General features: G+C 42.5%; 2 protein-coding genes across 2 annotated transcripts; both read left to right on the plus strand.

Annotated features, from left to right (window-relative positions):
- Nucleotides 1-1,977: 1,977 nt before the first annotated feature.
- Nucleotides 1,978-7,684, plus strand: LOC144466515 (stonustoxin subunit beta-like). The gene is made up of 2 exons (XM_078173645.1): nucleotides 1,978-2,391; nucleotides 5,281-7,684. The coding sequence occupies exons 1-2, from the start codon at nucleotides 2,352-2,354 to the stop codon at nucleotides 5,841-5,843; spliced, it is 603 nt and encodes a 200-aa protein (XP_078029771.1). The 5' UTR covers nucleotides 1,978-2,351; the 3' UTR covers nucleotides 5,844-7,684.
- Nucleotides 7,685-7,881: 197 nt separating this feature from the next.
- LOC117270731 (transcription factor E2F2-like) lies at nucleotides 7,882-20,801 on the plus strand. The gene is made up of 9 exons (XM_078173643.1): nucleotides 7,882-8,055; nucleotides 12,285-12,566; nucleotides 12,762-12,808; nucleotides 16,256-16,308; nucleotides 17,353-17,539; nucleotides 18,261-18,415; nucleotides 18,501-18,616; nucleotides 19,130-19,265; nucleotides 20,283-20,801. The coding sequence occupies exons 1-9, from the start codon at nucleotides 7,939-7,941 to the stop codon at nucleotides 20,306-20,308; spliced, it is 1,119 nt and encodes a 372-aa protein (XP_078029769.1). The 5' UTR covers nucleotides 7,882-7,938; the 3' UTR covers nucleotides 20,309-20,801.
- Nucleotides 20,802-21,914: the final 1,113 nt, after the last annotated feature.

The following is a 21,914-nucleotide window of genomic DNA, read 5'->3' on the forward strand; positions in this document are numbered from 1 at the left end:
CCATACTTATGCAGATGACACACAACCTTACATAACAGTGTCACCAGATGACTACAGTCCCCTACATCTGCTAAATAAGTGCACTGACAAAATCAATACATGGATGTGCCAGAATTTTCTACAACTAAACACAGACAAAACTGAGATAGTTGTTTTTGGCTCCAAAGAACAAAGATCAGTAGTCAGTGCTCACCTTGACGTAGTGCTGCACGATTTGGTAAAAATGTGCGATTGCGATTATGGTGGACAATATTGAGATTTACGATTGCGATTACAATATAATTACAATAAAATGTAATAAATAAATGGTATCATGAGTCTTTTTGCTTGATTCAGTGTTTCCCTACATTATATCAGGGGGCACTGACCTGACAGAGTTATTGTTATGGACAGACAGTGTGTCAATGACCATCAACAGACTGAGCACAGTCAAACACGCTGCTCACACAGCAGCGCAGCACGACACTGTACACACAGTGGAGCGAGCATATGTTACGTTCAGGCGTTGTCACGTAAATGACAAATTCCAGCGCCATAGCACAACACAGCAGCATGTTAAGTGGGCCGAACCCGAGCAAAATTGCTCAATTTTTCATTTGTTATGGAGTCCATGATTTCCCTGTGACACTTACAAATGTTTGCTTAACTGTGCTTGGATGTTGTTTTATGAGGCTCTGGTGTCTTTCAGTTGTCTCTTTGTCTTTAACCTTACACGGCTCGTCTTTCTCTCACATGCACTCTTCCTACTTTTCTCTGTGCTGTCTCAAGTGTTATAGATTGGTCGTGTTGCCGCGGGACGTGGCGACTTTAACTTTTAAGCTTTTACACAGCACGTCTTTCTGTTCAGCGTCTCCGTACCTGAATCCAAAGTATCGCCATGTAACAGACGTTTTTTTCGCCACCAACTCAGCCTGTTCATGGTCGAGCTCATGCTCTTCTTCAGCGTCTGTGTTGGTCACTGCTGCACGCCGGCTGCATGCACCAGGATAGCTTGTGGGCGTGATGTCAACAAACTCCACACACTACAGGAGAGGCAGTGACGTTCACAGGCACACGTTAACATTTATTTAGCCTACATTAAATCGCAGCCTTTTATGCGGTTATGTAATCGCACAGCCTCACATCGCGATTGCGATTAGATTAATCGTGCAGCACTACCTTGACGCCATGACACTAAAACCTACAAATTAAGCCAGAAATCTTGGTGTAGTTCTGGACTCAGACCTAAATTTCAATAGTCACATTAAGACAATTACTAAATCAGCCTACTACCACCTTAAAAACATAGCAAGAATAAAAGAATTTCTGTCTAAACAAGATACAGAAAAACTTGTTCATGCTTTCATTTTCAGCAGGCTGGACTATTGTAACGGTGTCTTCACAGGCCTGAGTAAAAAATCAATCAGACAACTGCAGCTCGTCCAGAACGCTGCTGCCAGAGTCCTCACCAACACCAAGAGAGTGGAGCACATTACACCAGTGCTTAAATCACTGCACTGGCTTCCTGTGTGTCAAAGGACAGACTTTAAAATCTTGTTACTTGTCTATAAAGCACTAAATGGTCTCGGGCCTAAATACATCTCTGATATACTTGTACGTTATGAAGCATCCAGACCCCTCAGATCATCTGGAACAGGTTTACTCAGTGTTCCCAGGATCAAAACCAAACAAGGTGAAGCAGCCTTTAGTTTCTATGCTCCCCGCCTGTGGAACAAACTTCCAGGATATCTGAGGTCGGCTGAAACTGTCAGCTCATTTAAATCAGGGCTTAAAACATTACTATTTACTGCAGCTTACCAGTGAACTAGATATGTAACTTATTGTTAGGATAATCTGTAGCTATTGTTTTTATATTTGTCTGCTGTTGCTTTTGCTTTATGTTTGCTTTTTAAATGCATTTTCTGCACTGTTTTTAACTATTTATTGTCTTGCTTTTAGCTTTTGTTTTTAATGATCTATTGTTCCTTTAATGTTTTATTTTAATGTATTTCTCTTGTAAAGCACATTGAATTGCCTTGTGTATGAATGGTGCTATATAAGTAAAATTGCTTGCCTTGCCTTGCCTAGTAGACTACGCCACCCGTTATCCAGAAGCCATACCTTTTAAGAAAGGCCAATGCTAAACAGATAGCAAAAGAACTGTTCCTCTTCAGCAGCCAGGAAGGGATTCCAAAAGAGATTCTTACAGACCAAGGGACCCCTTTTATGTCCACGGTCACCAGGGAGTTGTGTGCTCTTTTGCAAGTGAAGCAAGTGAGGACATCAGTGAACCACCCCCAGACGGATGGGTTAGTGGAGAGATTTAACAAGACTCTCAAAGCCATGCTGAGGAAGGCCATCAACAATGATGGATGGAATTGGGACCAGCTTCTCCCCTACCTCCTGTTTGCGGTAAGAGAAGTTCCTCAGTCGTCCACTGGTTTCTCTCCCTTTGACTTTCCCACAGACCCAGGGGTCTTTAGGACATAGCCAAGGAAACTTGGGAGGAGCAACCCTGCATCGCTCTTGGCTAGTAGAAAACGCTTTGTACTGTTACATCAAATATTGTTTGCTCAAGCAGTATCATTTGTATGGACCTTGCAGGTGGGGGAAGTAAGTTGCCACCTGTCATATGCACTCTGAGCTATACTGTTTTAATCTGGCGTTGGTTGCTTTTTTAGCGTTAGCTAATAAAGTAATCATCAAACTGCAAGTTAGCTAATTTAGCAGCCAGATCAGCCCTGAAGTTTGCTATGTTAGCTAGCTAGCATTTAGACGCGTCAGGCCCTACTCAGCCTTGCAGCCAAATTTTCCCAGTGGCCACTTGTGGAACTGCAGTGAAAAAAATCCACTGCTGCCCAAAAAGCATTTAAACCACGATTATAAAAGAGACATCTGTAAAAGTGTGGACAGGACACCTCCAAACTGTGAACAAGCTCAATTATGATTCTTAACAATTTTGATGCATGAAGGTTTTATATTTGTAAAACTCTCCTGGAGCTGAGAAAAGCGATTTAAAAAATCTCTGACATCATCACAATGTTAAGACTAAGAACCAAACGGGAACTAATGGGCGGAGCCAGCGGGAGAAACACTGCTGCACATATTCAGCGGACCGTACACAGCTGAAGTGACTTACAGACGCTACTTACTTGCTAACTCCGCTGGAATGAATAGACACCTTTTTTCCATCCAGTTTCTGGGTATTATGAAAACTTATGGTGCTTGTTGGCAAGCAAGCTAATGTTAGCTTACATTAGCAAGCGAGCACAGCCCAATGACACTCCGCTTCACTCCCCAGTAGGTTGGATGTTAGTTGCCGTAGCAACTTGAATTCAGCCAGGGCATAACTTTACATTTTTTAGATTTTCTGGAAGAAATTCAGCCGGAGTCATTCACATACAAGTCAGCCCACAGGCTCTTAAACGCAACCTGTTCACCCATGGGCAATAAAAACTGATTACTACATGTCCAAAGTTACATATGATACCTTTAATAAAAATCTATAACGTATAGAGCATCTTAACAAGTGTCTTATACACATTTTAATTTATGTAAAACTTCAGTTAATAGCCCTGTGCTATTGTTTGCTTCAGTCACTGAAGTCAACAGGCCTATATTTGAGACAGGCCTTTAATTCCTTTCACACAAAATTGTTGCTCAGCAAAGATCAGGAAATACAGTCAAATTGTTTATTTGAACCAGTATGAATATGACGTGTAAAAATGAGGCTCTGAATAACAAATCAATTATGTGTTATGTCATGACATTTATTTTCACAGCACCTGAAGATAACAGCACTCGGCATATTGACACGGCCCCACTTTATCCTGTGAAAACAGTATTCATAACTTGGATTATTTTTTTATAAAAACATTTTTGATTCTTATAATCCATGGACCCTTATGGACTAAAGGAATATGAATAACTTACTGGGTCAACGACTTTATGACAGCTAAAGAGAGGGTGTCACCACTTGTTTTTTTTGTCATGCCGGTAAATCTGAATGAGTTACAGTCTCCTTTGGTGCTCATGGTTTCAGTAAAATGAAATGAACCGAGCTAACGATGTGTAACATCTCCACATAGACAAAAGTGTAAACATTTATACACCGATCAACCAAAACACTAAAACCACTGACAGGTGAAGTGAATAACATTGATTATCTTGTTATAATGCAAAGTTGTGTGAGGAAACTTTTGGTCCTGGTATTCATGTGGATGCCACTTGACATGCACCAGTCGTCCAAACACCATTGCAGACCAAGCACCCCCTCTAATGGCAATGGCACTACCTCATGGCAGTAGCTCCCCCAGCAGGACAATGCACCATGCTACACCATAAGAAAATCTCAGGAATGGCCCAAGGAACGTGACAAAAGGCCCGTTTCCACTGAAGAAGTTCCTGGTACTATTTGGGGGGCAGGAACTTCACAGGAACGTCCTCTCACTCCGCCCTCTCAACCACCGTGTCTCCATTGAGAGGGCGGAGTAGGAGGAAGGTTCCTGTAAAGTTACCGGGCTCTGGATGAGACATAATCATTGCACGACCATTTTGACCGGGGTGATGCGGCAAAGAAACAAACAAAGAAGAACAACAACAAAGAAGAAGAAGCAGAAGTAAGAAGAAGAAAGCAGACATAAGAAAGATGTTTATCAACATGGAAGGAGCTGAAGTGGTTGCTGGGTTTCTGGCGTGTCTCTTCGTGTCTCCTCGTCTGCTGAGTTTTAAAAATGTCGGCTATTTTGTTGCTTTCTGTTGACGTCACATCCCGCCTTGAGTATATCCAATCAGCACCAAGTAATCCCCAAGCCCCAGCCAGGAGTCTCTCAGGGCCGATCTGAGTACCTACCCCGAGGCAGGGACTTGTTTAGCCCCTGTTAAAGTTCTGGAACTCTGTCCTTCGGGGGTGGTTCCTGCGGTGGAGACACGCACCAACGACCCCGCTCCCGTAAAATTACCCCGAAGTTCCTGCAGTGGAAACGGGGCCTATTGTAACAATATGATGATCAGCGTTATTCACTTCAACCACTAGTGGGTTTAACATTTTGGCTGATCAGTGTATTTATATGTGCAATCTAAAGTGGTGGGTAGTCAACAACCTGGTTTTATACACCCAAAAAACATCTATAAAGATGAACTGATCGACAACCAGACCAGGCCTCTCATTAAGACAGGCCTTTATTTGTCAAAATGTGTAGCCACACCAGGCTAAAAACAGAGACTAGGCTTTTAATTGAAATGTTACGGTATATCAACAAGTAAAAGAAAAATAAAGTGTTGCTGTGTTGTGTCCATCAGATGCCTGTGAACTCACACTGGTCCCAAACACGGCACACAGAAACCTCAAACTGTCCCACACCAACAAGAAGGTGACGAGGGTGAGGAAGGAGCAGAAATATGCTGATCATCAGGAGAGATTTGACCACTGGCCTCAGCTACTGTGTAGAAATGGTCTGACTGGTCGCTGTTACTGGGAGGTGGAGTGGGAGGGAGCAGTTCATATCGCAGTGACTTACAGAGGGATCAGAAGGAGAGGAGATGGATATGACAGCAGGTTTGGAGGCAATGATCAGTCCTGGTGTCTCTACTGTTCTGATGGGCGTTACTCTGTCTGGCACAAAAATGAAAAAACAGACCTCAGCCCCTCCTCCTCCTCCTCCTCCTCCTCCTCCTCCTCCTCCTCGGTCTCTCACAGAGTAGGAGTGTACATGGACCGTCCTGCTGGCACTGTGTCCTTTTACAGCATATCCCCTGACAAACAGATCCACCTCCACACCCTCAACACCACGTTCACTGAACGTCCTGTTGCTGGATTTGGAGTCTTGAATCTTGGTTCATCTGTGTCTCTGTTGTCTGTTTGAGGGAGAGTGTCCTCCTGTGGAGAGAAACAGGAAGGACTTCTGGTTAATGTTTCCTATATACATCATACCAGCAAGGCCATTTTGTTTTCAACATTTGTAGGAACACATGGGACATAGTGACATGATGACATAGTGACATAGTGACATGGTGACATGATGACATGGTGACATGATGACATAGTGACATGATGACATGATGACATAGTGACATAGTGACAGTGACATGATGACATGGTGACATGATGACATGATGACAGTGACATGATGACATGATGACATAGTGACATGATGACATAGTGACATAGTGACATGATGACATGGTGACATAGTGACATGATGACATGGTGACATAGTGACAGTGACATGATGACATAGTGACATGATGACATGGTGACATAGTGACATGATGACATGGTGACATGGTGACATGATGACATAGTGACATGATGACATGATGACATGATGACATGGTGACATAGTGACATGATGACATGGTGACATGATGACATAGTGACATGATGACATAGTGACATGGTGACATGATGACATAGTGACATAGTGACATGATGACATGGTGACATAGTGACATAGTGACATGATGACATAGTGACATAGTGACATGATGACATGGTGACATGATGACATAGTGACATGATGACATAGTGACATAGTGACATGATGACATGGTGACATGGTGACATTTTTGTCACACGTCTTTTTAACTTGTTTTACTATTCTGTTCCAGTTTTCCCTGAAATGTAGTTTCCAGTATCAGTTCCTGCTGAAACGTGTCTTTTTATCTTTTTTTGTTCCAAATAAAATTCTGAAAAAACAAAACAAAAACCATTGTCAAACCCAAAATGTTGTCCATTAGATGTCATTGTAACAGCATCAAGCTGCGTCTACCCCGGTGAGTATGTATCTCCCACAGCTTCTTCTGAGCAGTTTGATGTGAGCATCGTGGTGACCTGACAGTGGCCTAAAGACGTGTGGAGTTTGTTGTTACAGTGTAAATTGGTGGGTAAAGCCCGAGAGGTTTGTGCAAGCCTGACTGTTGTTCAAAGTTTGCATTATGAAGTTGTGACAGTCACTGCTTTGTGGGCACCTGAGGCATACCACCAGAAATTTTGCACATGTGAAAAATCTGTCAGCCAAATATGGGTCTGATAACATTTGAATCAATCAGAATGAGATCTAACAGGATGTGAGTGTTTCTGTGAATAGACTACAGGCTGCTGGAAACTTTATAATTCTTTACTGACTAAACCAACATACAATAACATTATATAAAGAAAGGACTGATCATGTGGAGGATACATGTGAACAAAGAAAAAACAATCAAGACAAACAATGAAAAGGTAATATCAAATCAAAATACTGTTTCATCCATTCATGTAGAATTTGGCTGCAGGAAACTGTCGACTTTTTGTCTCCGCCTTCTGCCTCTGCTTTACTTTTTTTTAATAACAGTTTTTAATATTTTAAGTTTTATTGAAAATGTGCAAAACAGCAAGGCATCATTCACCTACATTACGTACAGGGACGTGCAGAGAAACTGCCAAAGCAAACAGCAGAAAACAAATTAAACGTTTTATAGTGTAAGATTTAAGACCGATCACATCAAAAGTGATTTTAACTTTAAGTTTTGAATAGAAATGTGATATTAAACAATAAAATGGGAAAATATTTAAAAAATAAATACATTTATAAATGAAGGAATAACATAACATACAAGGGGAAACGTAAATGTTACGTGCATTTCATAGCTTTTTTGTATTTCTTGAATTGCCTCATTTCATTTGCTTGAATCCTGCATTGTTTTAAATTGTGTGAAGCTCTTTGTAACTTTACTTTTTAAAAGCGTTTCATAAATAAAGTGCATTATTATTATTATCATTCTTCTTCTTATTATTACAATTATTATAATTATAAATCACCTCGAAGGAGCCTATCATCTCCGCTTTCCATTTTCCCTCCATTTTTGTACATCCGGGTCACAAACATCTATTTCCGGTAAGAGAAACACACCTTGAAACGTGATGAAAACAAACCGCCCACGTGTGTGTCCGCTGTGAGCGGAGGAGAGACGCTATCCATGATGAAGTGTGTCGTCTCCGGGTGTCCCAGCCGCACCGTAACCGGTAACCGGGGGCTGTTTCACCGACCACCGAAGAGGTTCTTCAGCTTCCCCACAGACCCGGCTCGTGTCAAGGTACGGACCCGTGAAACTGGCCCGCGTGAAGAGACGTTACCTGGGTGTCGTTAACCCTTTGTAACGATGCTAATTAGCTAACCATGCTAATATATTAGCTTCTCTAGGGGACCACACCGGGTAGCGGCAGGTTTTAGCCTCAGTTTGGTCCCGGGTGGCTCCCGTAGAAAGCACTGTAACTTAACGGAAGTAGAGCGGTTATCAGGTTACATTCACCAAACCAACAAATTAATACTCATATTTAAAGTGTTTTATCTTGTGAGAGTAAATGTTTTACTCTGAAAACACTTTTAATGAAGTTCAGATCTGACTTTGGTGTCTGTGACGTTTGTGTGTGAGCCGCAGGTGTTTCAGATTTACTCCTGACTGTGTTATCTGGTGACTGTCAGCCGTCTGTGGTTGTCATGGTGACAACAGCTGTTTCCAACCAGGTAGAGAACACGTAGCTGTCCTCGTGACGTGTCTGTGCTCAGTTTCATCACAGTGTTAAACACCTGTGGAGAGGAAACCAGTCACGTGTTGTGACGGAATGTCGGAAACAGGAAGTGAGCAGGTTTAATTTCCTGTTTCTTTAGCTCCTATCTCTAACAGATAAACTCTGAACAGGCCGACACAGTTTCATCTTTGGTGCCCGTCTAAACAAACGTGTGTTACGGGAGAATGAATGAAAGACGTGCCGACATGTTGATATTGTCATATACCCCAAACATCTGACAGCATACAGTCAGTGATGTCACAGTGATGTCACAGTGATGTGAGGCAGCCAGATCAACATGTGACCACACTGTCCACCTCCCTAAGAACATTTTAGGATCTTATTGGTTTCCAATACAAAAAACAGCTGTTTAAATCCAGATAACTCATAAACCTGACGTTGATCGTAATGCTACAGATCAATAAAGCCGATATTTCTACAGTCACCTTCATTTAGTTCTGACGCCATGTTTCCCACCATCACAGTGCTACCTGCTCAGCAATGATCTGTGGGAAACTCGAGGCACAGACACGTCAAGACTCAAGATGCTTTATTGTCAGTTCTCCAGTGATGTGCAGTTATGTATAGAATATTGTAGAATAGAACAGAACAGAAAGGCTTGGTGCAGTGATGTGCAGTGATGTGCAGTGATGTGGTGCAGTGATGTGGTGCAGTGATGTGCAGTGATGTGCAGTGATGTGGTGCAGTGATGTGCAGTGATGTGGTGCAGTGATGTGCAGTGATGTGCAGTTATGTATAGAATATTGTAGAATAGAACAGAACAGAAAGGCTTGGTGCAGTGATGTGCAGTGATGTGCAGTGATGTGGTGCAGTGATGTGCAGTGATGTGGTGCAGTGATGTGCAGTGATGTGCAGTTATGTATAGAATATTGTAGAATAGAACAGAAAGGCTTTATTGTCATTGCACAGGAACAACAGGATGCTACATATGTTGCCAAAGTGTGAGTGCAGACAAGAAATACAGATCCTTTGCATAGCAAAGAACATTTATGCAACAGGATTGTTGCATAACACAGGACAATAAATAACACACAACGTAAAATAAGTAGCACAAATACTCAGTGACAGGTGAGGATTTTATGTGCAGTGATGTGCAGTGATGATGTGCAGTGATGTGGTGCAGTGATATGCAGTGATGTGCAGTGATATAGGTTGAGTTACATCATACGTGAATCAGTCTCAGGTGAGTCGATTGAATCCACCTGAGCATCATCAGAACACATTCTCAACATTGGCTTTATTGATCTGAAGCTCTACGTCAAATAATTTATTTTATTTTTTTGAAAATAATAGGCACTTTTTTTTCCTTCAGAATTTGTTTTTTATTTTTTCGCTTTGTCATGTTTTCTCTAAAAATTGCCAAAATGACACTATTTATCAGCCACAAACTGTAAAAACAGAAACTGATGTTGGATTTTCAAATTTCTGACAGTCCTTGAACACATCATGTGCAATAAACACTTCTGTCAGGAAAAAACACACAAACCAAATCTGAGCTCAACATAATGACACGTCATCAGAGTCACTTTATTCTACGTCTCATTTATAATTTGGCCAAAAATAAACTGAGACTTTTTTTAAACTCCAGGAGTTCATCTTCAACTTTCAACATTAAAGAGTAAGTTTAAAAAAATCTAGTAACTCATTTCAGGGTCCGACATTAACGGTTGCCCGAATGCCCGGAGCAAGTAAAAATAGCCGGCGGGCCAGCAGACCCTGCGCAGACATGCCCGATCGGGCAAGCAGCACCGACTCAGATATATATATTTTTTTTTCTAATCGCAGGGCAGGAATTATACCACAGCCGTAATGCCCCTCCTACCCATACAGCCAGTGTAGCATGTCCTGTTTTTTTTAACATTAACATGACAATCAGCAAGGCTACGACTAACAAGTTAATGTACTGACACTCCTCAGACACACACACACACACACACACACACACACACACACTGGACAGCCTCTCAGTCCTTACCCGCTAACGTTAGCTCATGTACAGCACAGGTACCACACAGAAACTTTTACAAAGGGTCATGATGTGCTTCTAGTGACTGTCAAATCACCAGCGAACGTTGTTTACACTGCCTGCTCTCATGGGACAAAGATCCTCTCTGAGGAAGAGGGCTCACTTTGCTGCAGGGATTTTTTTGTTTTTTTCTTTTAATAAATTGAACACACATTAAAGAACATACAAGATCCTGTAGAGAATTAATATATATAATACAATACAATAAACATTGTCAAATTAAATGAAGAAAGAGGATTCTTTTAAAGGCAAATGAAATATTGGGGATTTATGTAAAAATATACATAGAGACATATAAATAATTATATAATTAAAGATATGTAGGCTATGTTAGGTGAATACTCCTGTCAGTGACCCTTATATTGTTTTGTCTTCATTCAATGTAGTTAGCACATATTGTTATTGCGCCATTGGTTTTGGCCGTGATGCCCCAATAAATTTGTATTTATCAAAGGCCAAAGTGGCCTTGCCCTAAAAATATCTTAACTCCAGGCCTGTAATCGTGTATTTCCTCTCCTGTTTCTGTCCTCGGAGGGGCCAGTTGCAGTGTGCTGCTTTGTTATGTGCTGCTGCCTCCATTGGCTGAGCGTCTCTGCTGACGTAAGATATAAGTCATGAGCGAAAATATGCACCACACAGCCAGAAAAAGAACCTCTTAGGCAGGGCAAGTAAGAATTTAGATGGGGCAAGTAGATTTGAGAAGTACTTGCCCGGCAGGGCAAGTAGGAAAAAACCTTAACGTCGGACCCTGCATTTATGGTTTGGGGAGGGTGATGGAAAATACCTGGAGCCTCAGGAAGGGTCGAAATAAAAAATTGATAAATAAATAAATAAAGAAGTCACAAGTCAACCTAACAGCTAATGTTAACCAGCTGCTAACAGCTAATGTTAACCAGCTGCTAACAGCTAATGTTGACTAGCTGCTAACAGCTAATGTTAACCAGCTGCTAACAGCTAATGTTGACTAGCTGCTAACAGCTAATGTTAACCAGCTGCTAACAGCTAATGTTGACTAGCTGCTAACAGCTAATGTTAACCAGCTGCTAACAGCTAATGTTGACTAGCTGCTAACAGCTAACGTTAACCAGCTCTCCTCCTGCTGATGTCATCACGGACTTGTTGTTCACACTGTGACATCATCAGGAAACAGTAGACTGCGTCCTCTGACATGAAGCAGTGAGCTCACTGCGTCCTTTCGTCCAGATGGCGTCCCAGGAAAAATCTCTGTTCATCCCAAACACGTTTTCCACGACGGGACAGCATTAATCTCAGGTCCTCCCTGAGAACAGAGAAACATCGACTGCTGGTATCAGTGATGTCATCTTATTTGCTTATTGACATGAAGAATATCAGCTGATATCGATGTACCAGTGAGCTCATTGCTTCATTGTGTGCTCTTTTACGCCTAGACCTGTACGTAAAAGCGCACACAATTTGGTGTCCTCTCACCGCGGATGCTGTGATTTGGCCCAGTACTCATTGTAGCCCACTCTTATAAGCCCCAATAATAATGATAATAAGTTACTGTGGACCTATATGCCATGCCTTTTAATAAAATTACCAGAGGAGTTCGCTGAAAAACAGGTAACGTCAGCCTACACGAACTCACTCCTACTCGCTACGTGACATCACAGCTGCAGCTAACGATCATCATCACTGAATAATGTCCACGATCATTCGATCAGTAACGTCAATGACTTTGTTCAGGTGTGGCTCGCAGCGCTGAGGGAGACGGACCGGCAGGACGCCACAGAGCAGCACATCATCTGTGAAGACCACTTCCTGTCGGAGGACATCTCCACCAGCGGGGTGAAAAGTGACGCCATCCCCATCATGCCCCCTGACCTGGGCGGGCCGCTGGGCCTGGTCAGCCCCTGGGGAGCTGAGTGCTCCGAGGAGGAGGAGGAGGAGTGGGCCGCCGGAGACTGTGAGGAGGAGGAGGATGAAGATGAAGATGATGCTCCTCCTGCAACACATCCTCCACAGCAGGTCTGTTTGTTTAATATGTTCTCACACGTGTGACGCGTCTCTGAATCTGACACACAGGAGGAAGTGAAGAGGAAGTGACCTCATCTGAAATCATTAGAGATTTAATCTATACATTTATGAGATTTTATTTCTGATCTGAAATGTAAAAACTCTGACCCTCAGGATCTTCCTCTTGTTCCTCTCTCTGATTTCCAGGATCCAGGTGGTCGTTTGGAGAATCCTCCGGAGGCGGCGACGACCAGGTAACAAACGTTCAGCCTGTCATGTGTCAGTTAACCCTTTATTATCTTTCAGTTTCCAGCCACTGCCAACGTTTTGATCATATTCACTGATCTCTGAAAACACACAGAATCATTTGCTCTGTAAATATATAAAGAGTTTATTCATCAAACTAAACAACAGATCCTGTTTTTATTCTGTCAGATTTGTTTTTCGTGAATTTGTGACTTTTCATAAAAAAAAAACATTTCAAAAAGCTGAGAAAAATGTATTTTTGTCAAAGAGTCATTTTCAAGAACAAAATCAATTTCACATTGACGTGTTATTTTTTTCTCACTTCCTTACGTCAGTCTGAACTGTATAAACAATAACAATAATGTTGTCTTTGAGGTGCAGCAGCTGAACACGTTGTCATGTTCAGTGCGTCACTGTCATCGTCATGGAGATCCTGTTTCTCCCCATTAACTCTTTTGTTTCTTCATCCAATCAGATTCAGAATGTTGATCAAAACAGGAAGTGAAAGAGTCTGATTCCATCAACGTCTCCAGGTTGTGCAGTTTACTGGGGCTGTAGTCAACCAAAGAAAATCTTCAACTAATCGATTAGTCGTGGGGAAAAAACCCTGCACGTTATTTTTACTTGTGTGGTGGTGTGTCTGTGTCACTTTGCAGTTACACCTCCAAAACACTAGTCAGCGGTGGAGGACTGTGTTAAGAGCTGTAAAGTTTAGTTCAAATCAAACTTTATTTATATAGTTGATTCAAAACACACATTAAACACACATTAAGCACATTAAACACACATTAAACACACATTAATACTTGGCTTAATAGAGACAGTTTCAAACACAAATCAGCTTCACTATAACTCGCAGCATTCACAGACAAACACTTGTCTTTATCTGGGGTCCGTTTCACAAAGCAGGTTTAGTGAAAACTCAGAGTCTGTTAACCCTGAAATGAGGGAAACTCTGAGTTTTCCGTTTCAAAAAGGGAGGTAACTCAAACAGAGCAAGAGGGGTAACTCTAGCCTGTTTCAGAGAGAGAGGTAACTTAAGCTCTCGGTCAGTTACCGTAGTAACAGACTCTATGAACCTAACCTGGTCGGGACCAGGTTTTTCTCAATGAACCTCGAGTTTCTCTCTGTCTCCGCCCTCTTTCAGAGCCACACTCCATCTGATTTCCTCATTCATTCAGTCAGCAGGCGAGTTTTGGCGTAGCCTAGTTCTGCCGTCTGTCATTTAAAAAATCAGAGTCAGTATATTAGAAGTCCATTAGGCGCAGTAGGTGGTGACTTTTTTCACTAACATGGCATGTCCTTTTGATAACGATCCCGTGGATGAAGGTGCAGCATTACTGCGCAGAGAATTAAATATTCGTCGGGAGATGGTTATCAGACCGCGCATAGATGTTTCCACACAATTATCTTTTTGAGTGGTACCGTTTCACGTCACAGTCCATCATCTACATACACAACCTAATCTGTCCTTACATCTGCAACATTACCAATCGTAGTCATGCTCTCACATCCCAGCAGATATTGTGTGTTGTGCTGTGTTTCTTTGCAAATGGAAGTTTTTTGTAGGCTACAATGTCGGAGACGCTGAGCACTTGAGTAAGGCAACTGTACGCAGAGTGGTCAGAAAAGTGTGCTCGTTTTACGGCATCTGCCATCTTTCTGTTGGCTGAGTAGAAGTCTGTGTTAGTTTAAATAGGCTTAATTATTTAACAGAACATGATATAGATGAGAAGACATTCATGTGTGTTAAAACAGCATTATGTTGGGGATAAAACAACTGCACAGCCAAACAGCCACTTAATATTTACTTTACAATGTAAAACATGATCAAAATGAGGTTCCCCCATGAGATTATGCCGAGGTCTTACCTGTTTGAACAATGTTTTTATATTTCATCCTAAACTGCTGCCAAGTGCGCTTCTCACCCGCGGGATTGCACCTAAAAGAAATAAATTAATAGGCTACCATTCAAGCAGTTTTCCCCTGTAATATTATTGTGATTGCAAAGGACAACATTTAAACTTACGCATTGACCCGAGCAGCAATGTTCTCCCACGCCGTCTCCCTCTCTTTTGCAGCTGCAGCGGTGTTGCACTTCTTTTTGAAAACGTGTTCAAACTCGCCGTATGAGCGCATTAAGATTTCTAATTCTAGTGGGGTGAAAAACGCAGCCCTCCTCTTCCCCGTTGCCATGGTGACTCGTCGAATCGGGGCTCCATTGATGCTGGCTTTTTATAGTCGTGGTGCACGCGCTTAACTCCAGGTGAAACTACTCCGAGTTGATTAAACTGATTCAAATCAGCTGTTCCTGAACCGGAAACTCAGAGTTTCTTATCTCAGAGTAGATCAACTCAGAGTTCAGGATTAGACTCAGAGTTTGTTGAACCTGCTTTGTGAAACGGACCCCTGGACACGTTTTCCCCACCAATACAACATGCTAACATTAATAGCACAAGTCTATGGCATTTTACATTGTATAAGTTAGCCTAGCGTCTAGCGATCTTTTCCTCTTCTCATATAAAACCAGGGACAACAGCAACATGTAACAAAGGTGACAGCATATAATTCAGCTCCATTACAGCTCACAACATTCACCGACCAAAAAAAATGTCTTATACTGAACACGTTTTCCAAACAAATACAACATGCTAACGTTATTAGCACAAGCCTATGGCATTTTATATTGTATAAATTAGCGTAGCAGGTAGCAGAGATTTCCTCTGCTCATATGAAGCCAGGATAAATCACACACAAGACTTAAAATGCTATTTTAGTGGAGGCTTTATTGTCTTCACAATTTATTGTTTCTTATCTGTGAAATTAAAGTAAATCAAAGCTTTGTTTCCACTGAGGGAAATGGTTTCAGCTTACAGAGACAGACAGGAGGTCTGCGTCACTGTGACGCTGAGCGTGAGGGTGGGCGAGTCCAACTTTCTGTCAACAACGGCGTGTTTTGAAAACATTTTCACAGGTAACTTAGCCTGTCCCCCCGCCGCAGGAAATAATGGATTAATCCTGGAAAGCTGTTGATGTAGCACTTTTCTCCTTTTGAAAGTAACACGGCAATTATTCGACCAATGAGAATTTGGTCGGACGAGAGCATAGCGACCAAATAATCGACTAGTCGACCAGGAGACTACAGGTCTACAGTTTACAAGCTGCTACATTTCTGTAAACATCGTCCTCCTGTTTCCAGCAGATCTTCTCCTTTGTTTGTTTTTGCACATGGCAGTACTGTTCTGTTTCACAAGATGTGTAACAGCACCCTCTACCTGATAACAGTGAAAACAGATTGTTTGAATATCTGGTGAACGACAGGGAAAGAGTTAAAATGAAACTTTATTTTATGGAGATGTTTTTGGTATTTAGTGTATGAAACTGTCTCAAATGTTCCAGAGCAGCAGATTCTGTGTGTGTTTGTCAGAACTCATCATGTTGTCTGTTTCTTTCAGTTCTCTCCTGCAGCAGAGGAGACGGTCTGAGTCCAACAGAGACGGCAGACAGAGTGAGTGTGAGCTGCGTTCAGCCCTGAAACCTTTACTTAAACAAACGCAGTGGTGCGTTCAACAGCCTGTGGTGTTACGCAGGCGCACTGCCTTTTAATATGGCAGCGCTTCATTCAGTTCAACTCAGATGGGTTTTATTGGCATCATGGGAAACTTTCGCCGACATCGGCAAAACAAAAAGTGACCACGAGATAAAGATTTGTCAGAATGTGGTTTGTAAAGATGCAGCTGCTGATTGGCTAACACCTCTGACACGCCCACCAAACAAGAGAAGATCACCTCGAGACTGTTTCACACGTCAATCAGAAACGGTGCTTGATAAGTTGAGACTGAATGTGTCCCTGCTGCCAGGTCACGTCAGAGGTTTCCAGACTGTGTCAGAATCTGCACCTCGTCTTTGAGTCATAACTCAGTCACGTCTGAACACAGGTGTGACACACATTAACCCTTTAACAGTCACACTGAGAAATGAATTTGCAAAATAAAGTAATTAGTTGATTAATTGATCAAAAGAAAATGAACTGTGAACTTAGTTTGATAACTGTTAAAATATTTCTTCCCAAATGTCTCAGATTTTCTGTTTTTCTTTGTTTTATATCAAAGTTAACAAAATGTTTTTGGGTTTTTGCTCAGAAAACATTTGAAGACGTCCTCGTTAACTCTGATATTTACAGATCAAATAATGAACGGATGAATTCAGAATGATCGTCACATAGATTGAAAGTATTTTATGTTATTTCCTGGAGATGAAAATTCCGAACGTCTTGCTGTAGTCGAGGTTTCATGAACACGTTTTAAATGCCTGGAAACATGAAGTGAACGTGCAGCTGTTCATATCGACAACTGACGTCCTGATTGATTGTTGGCTTCATGTATGAAATAGTGACTGTTGGATGTTTTGTTGCAGAAGAAGTTAAACTAAACTTTTTTATACCAGTGAACTTTATATTAATCAGCTGATCACTGCGTCTCTGACACGTGTTGTTACTGTGTGTGTGTGTGTGTGTGTGTGTGTGTGTGTGTGTATGTGTGTGTGCATGCAGACGTGTCTCTGGGGCTGCTGACTCTGCGTTTCCTCCAGCTGCTGTTGGCGGCTCCGGACGGCGCTCTGGACCTCAGGGACGTTCCCGCGAGCCTCAACACCCGCAAACGGCGAGTCTATGACATCACGCACGTCCTGAGTGGCTTCAACCTCATCAAGAAGGACTCGGCCAACTGGATCAAGTGGATGTGAGTCTGAAAGATGATGTAATGACTCAGACCCTGGTCGACAGGTTAACTCCTCCTCCTGTGTTTGAACCATCAGGTCTCATGAAGAACGTCTTTATGTTCGGACCTTGAACAAGATTTCATCAGTAACAGAACTGAACTGTGGGAAAGTTTCAGTCAGTAAAACATGAGAGGCGGTCATGTGACAGTCACAGAGATATCAGATGAGATGATGTCACAGCCTGCAGCTGGTGATGTCACACTGTCAGGTCCTGTCGGTACGTACACAGATATTTTTCTGAACGGATTCTTTTGCCCTCCGTTTGGGAGAAAAATTCCGTCCACATGACCTCGTTTTACGACATATCTGCGTCTACACTGGAACGCTGAAACGACTCCAAACGGTCACATGTGCAGTGTTCACACAGACAGTGTTGCTGCTGCTGCAGAACTGTCCTTACAGAACTCACCTGTTAGCATTTTATTAAGACTTCGTTAGGGGCGGGGCCTCTGTGAGTGACAGGCTGTCTGCTGATACCGGCTGTCTCTTTTACACAAACGTCACTTTGGCGCTGTTACTGCCTTTGCTGAGGGCTGAAAGGTGAGACAGCTCTCAGCAAAGTAAAATAAAAAGAATAAGTTTGCACAAACGTAAATTAAAGCAGGTATAACCTTTTTAACGACTCTACAGGGATTGTTGCTGCTCTGCATTGTAAAGCTTCTCTGTCTGCTCTGTGTGCAGAGGAAAGAGTCCCATCTCCAGTTTCCTGTGGAAGAACCCGCAGAGGCTGCAGAGCGAGCTGGAGAACCTGAAGGTGGTGGAGGACAAGCTGGACGGACTCATCAAAAGCTGCGCTCAGCAGCTCTTCGACATGACGGACGACGTGGAGAGCTCAGCATATCCTTCACAGCAGAGTGAAACAGAATCATCACAGTACATGTTCATATAAACACAACACAGGGTTTCTTTAACGCCTCCTCACATCAGCCTACGTGACGTACGCAGACATCAGCCGGCTCAGATCCATCCAGCAGCAGACGGTGATCATCGTCAAAGCTCCGGAGGAAACGCAGCTGGAGATCCCTGCGCCACAGGAGGTAACTGACACCTGGGCAGTTTGTCTGCAGTGAGGTCAGTGACGTCATGTTTGTTGAGCAACATTTGCACACAACTTTGATCATTGGTGAATATTCCAGGAGTCTGTGACGCACCGTCTGACAGGAAGTTAGCACAAACGTTTCTGAAGAAGATTGATGATTAAAATGAACCAGCACTAAAACAACAGTGTCAGACTGTCGGGGGTTAAATCACTGATCACAGCTGGAAGGTTCATGCTCACCTTTATATACAGAGACAACATTACGACCTCGTCCACCGTCGCCTCGTTTGTTGTTGTGTGAAACCTCTGACTCCGCCCTCTGGGACCGTCTATTGGCTGAATGATAAAGGACACATGGCAGTGTGAGAGCTGTGACCCTTGAAATGAACGGGTCTGTTTTCATATGTAAAATAAATGAGTCTTAACACTTAATGAGGTGATCATATGGTGTGTGCGTGCGTGTGTGCGTGTGTGTGTGTGTGTGTGTGTGTGTGTGTGTGTGTTGATGCAGGACCACATCCAGATGCACCTGAAGGCGGGGAGGACTCCCATCACGGTGCTGACCTGTGAGCTGGGCTCAGCAGAGAGGAGCGGCTCCTTCTTAACACTGGAGGAGAGCCGAGTCAGGACGACCACGCTGTGCACAGGTAACCATAGCAACCACATCTGTCAGTTTGTTTATACACACACACACACAAACACACACACACACACACACACTAATATTGTGCTGTTATTGTGAGTGTGACGCAGGTCATGTGATCAACATGTGTTTGAGGATGATGCAGATGTGACTCAGGTGTTAGGAGCAGTCAGACACGGCTTTGTGTCTGTTTACAGTCAGCTCTGTGCGTTGTCATGGAGACGTTAAACACAAACCAACTCACCAACAGTTTGTCAGGCCGGAGTAGAGACACATGACCAAAAGAAAAACCAACATCTCTGGTCTGAAGCAGAAACACAGCGACTTTTAAACATCAGGACAGAATCTGATATCAACAGGTTTTTAGACACGAACAAATATCACAAAAACTGTAATACTTTGTGCATGTGAGCGTAGTGACTGATAATAACTCCAGAACACATCCAGAGTCTTGTGTTGCACTCTCAGGTACCTCATCCTCCACCAGAGGCGCTGTTCTTCAGTCTGTCACCATCTGAAACTGAAGGAACAGCATGAACGCAGCTCCTCTGTGACCTCACAGTCTGGGTGTGACTTTTGGCTCAGAAACATCAACCTTCATCATGTCTGACTGTGTCATCATCACAAACATGTCAACCAGGAAACGTTTCACTGAGCGCATGAGATCACCACTTTTAGCTTCACCTCATCAGCCCTCTGTCGGCCCCCTGTCGGCCCTCTGTTACCACACTCATCATAAAACAATCAGCACTTTGATAATAATGTAGATTTCTGAAGTTAGAATACATCTCATGCAGCTGAGACCTGCAGCTTTTACTTTCCTTTTATTGGCAGAGTCTGTTTGTTGTTGCAGCCCGATCCAGAACAGGAAACACATCTGACCTGCAGCTGTTTAAAGAATCTGATTTGCCTGACATCACCTGACCATCCACCAATCACGTTTCATCTTGTCATTTATGAGCTGACGTGGCCCCGGTGTGACTCCTCAGTGATGTTTTCTCTCGTGTTGTTGCTGCTGCAGGGTCGCCAGGTGCACAGAGGGTGTAGCCAGCTGCCGGCCGTCCTCAGGGTTCAGACACAGACCTGGAAACATGACGAGTTGATGACATCACAGATCGTGTGCAGGTACCAGCAGGTCACACAAAGACACTTCCTGCACACATGGCGGGAACACAGAGGAGGTTTCTACTGAAGACAGATTTAAATTTGACCTCAGCTGCTGCGACACGCCAACGTCACGGGAACATTAAACCTTTATTCATGGATCATTTTTCACCAGTGAGACAAGATTTTATTAAACTCCTCTGTGGAGCCGGACGGTCTGCTGAGACATGAAACGATGCAGGTGAGGAAGACGACAGGTTTTTATGTTTCTAAGAGGAGTGATGAAGAGAAGCAATATGACACACGCATGAAACAGTTTCTTCTATTTTATATGACGTCATCTGCTGTGAAATATTTTGATTAAATTTTTGACTTTTCTTTGTGTTTTTGATATAAAATGTTTTTCTGTCATCAATAAAAGTCGAGCTTGTATGAGACCTGTTGTCGGCCTGCGTCCTGAAGGTTGCTGGTTCAAATCCCTGACGTAGCAGTCACAGCCTCACGGTCGAAGGATTAAAATCAAATGTATAAAACAAAGATAAGACGCCAGATGAAATACATATGGCAGACAGACATGAGACACAAGTTAAAAGATAAAACATGCTCCATAAATGTCTGAACAGACGGCCGATGGAAAGAGAGCGTGCGCAGAGACGTCAGAACAATAATAATACTAATAATAATATGTCACATTATCCAGCGTGAAGTCGCATCTGTCAGTGAGATTATAGAACATACAGATATGTGTAAGGTAACGTCATAATTGTTTTGTGTTTGTTTTTTGGAAAACACTTCTTACTTTATTTCAGTGAGCTCAGATCACAGTACTTAAAACTTTACTTATATGATGCTAATAGCACCGATAAGTTAAACATGAATACGATTAAAAATAAATAAATCTACAGGGTTTCAATGGAGTTCATAATAATACTGTCAAAGTATTTTCAGTTTCATTGTTTTTATTAACTTTATTTCATTGGAGGTGTTTTGTCTGACGTCGTGTTGCTGCCACAGTTTTTTTCCTACTTACACAAAACACATTTTTCACACGATGTTTCCATTTAATTTCATTCTTGTTTGTTATTACAGCACATACTTCCCTCACGTCTGCACGTTGTATTTCAGTGTTTGAAGTAACGGCCGGGTGCAGCAGGCAGGGGGCAGCAGTGTGCTGTTAAGCTGGCAGGATGTTGTTGCAGCAGAAACATCTTGCAGAATAATGAGTTGTAATTATAACAATTATTTTTATTTGTTCAGTCTGAGTCTTGAGCTGCTTCAGTGTGGTGGTGGAGGAACTGTTCACCTCCTGTACAACAGTAAAAGTTCTGCTCTTAAACCTTTCGTAGAGAACTGAAGTGTTCTCAGCAAAGTTTGCTCAAAGTATTGAGAGTAAAAGTACTTATTCAGAAACATGATGGTGTTTAATTGTGTACATTAAATGTGTGATCCTGTGCAGCCTGGAAAAGTTGCTGCACGAGAAAAATATGATTTTGTTCTTTTGCATTTAAAGCAACATAACAAAGTTTTTGAGCCCTCAAAATATATATCC

This window comes from Epinephelus lanceolatus, chromosome 13 (assembly GCF_041903045.1).
Source record: "Epinephelus lanceolatus isolate andai-2023 chromosome 13, ASM4190304v1, whole genome shotgun sequence".
NCBI classification, from domain to species: Eukaryota; Metazoa; Chordata; class Actinopteri; order Perciformes; family Serranidae; genus Epinephelus; species Epinephelus lanceolatus.

Coding starts and splice junctions, on each gene's coding strand:
- LOC144466515 (XM_078173645.1), top strand. CDS start 2,352: ATGGAATTGGGACCAGCTTCTCCCCTACCTCCTGTTTGCG. Junction 2,392..5,280: donor TCCCCTACCTCCTGTTTGCG/GTAAGAGAAGTT, acceptor TGTGTCCATCAG/ATGCCTGTGAACTCACACTG.
- LOC117270731 (XM_078173643.1), top strand. CDS start 7,939: ATGATGAAGTGTGTCGTCTCCGGGTGTCCCAGCCGCACCGTAACCGGT. Junction 16,309..17,352: donor CAACAGAGACGGCAGACAGA/GTGAGTGTGAGC, acceptor GTGTGCATGCAG/ACGTGTCTCTGGGGCTGCTG. Junction 18,416..18,500: donor GGACGACGTGGAGAGCTCAG/CATATCCTTCAC, acceptor AACGCCTCCTCA/CATCAGCCTACGTGACGTAC.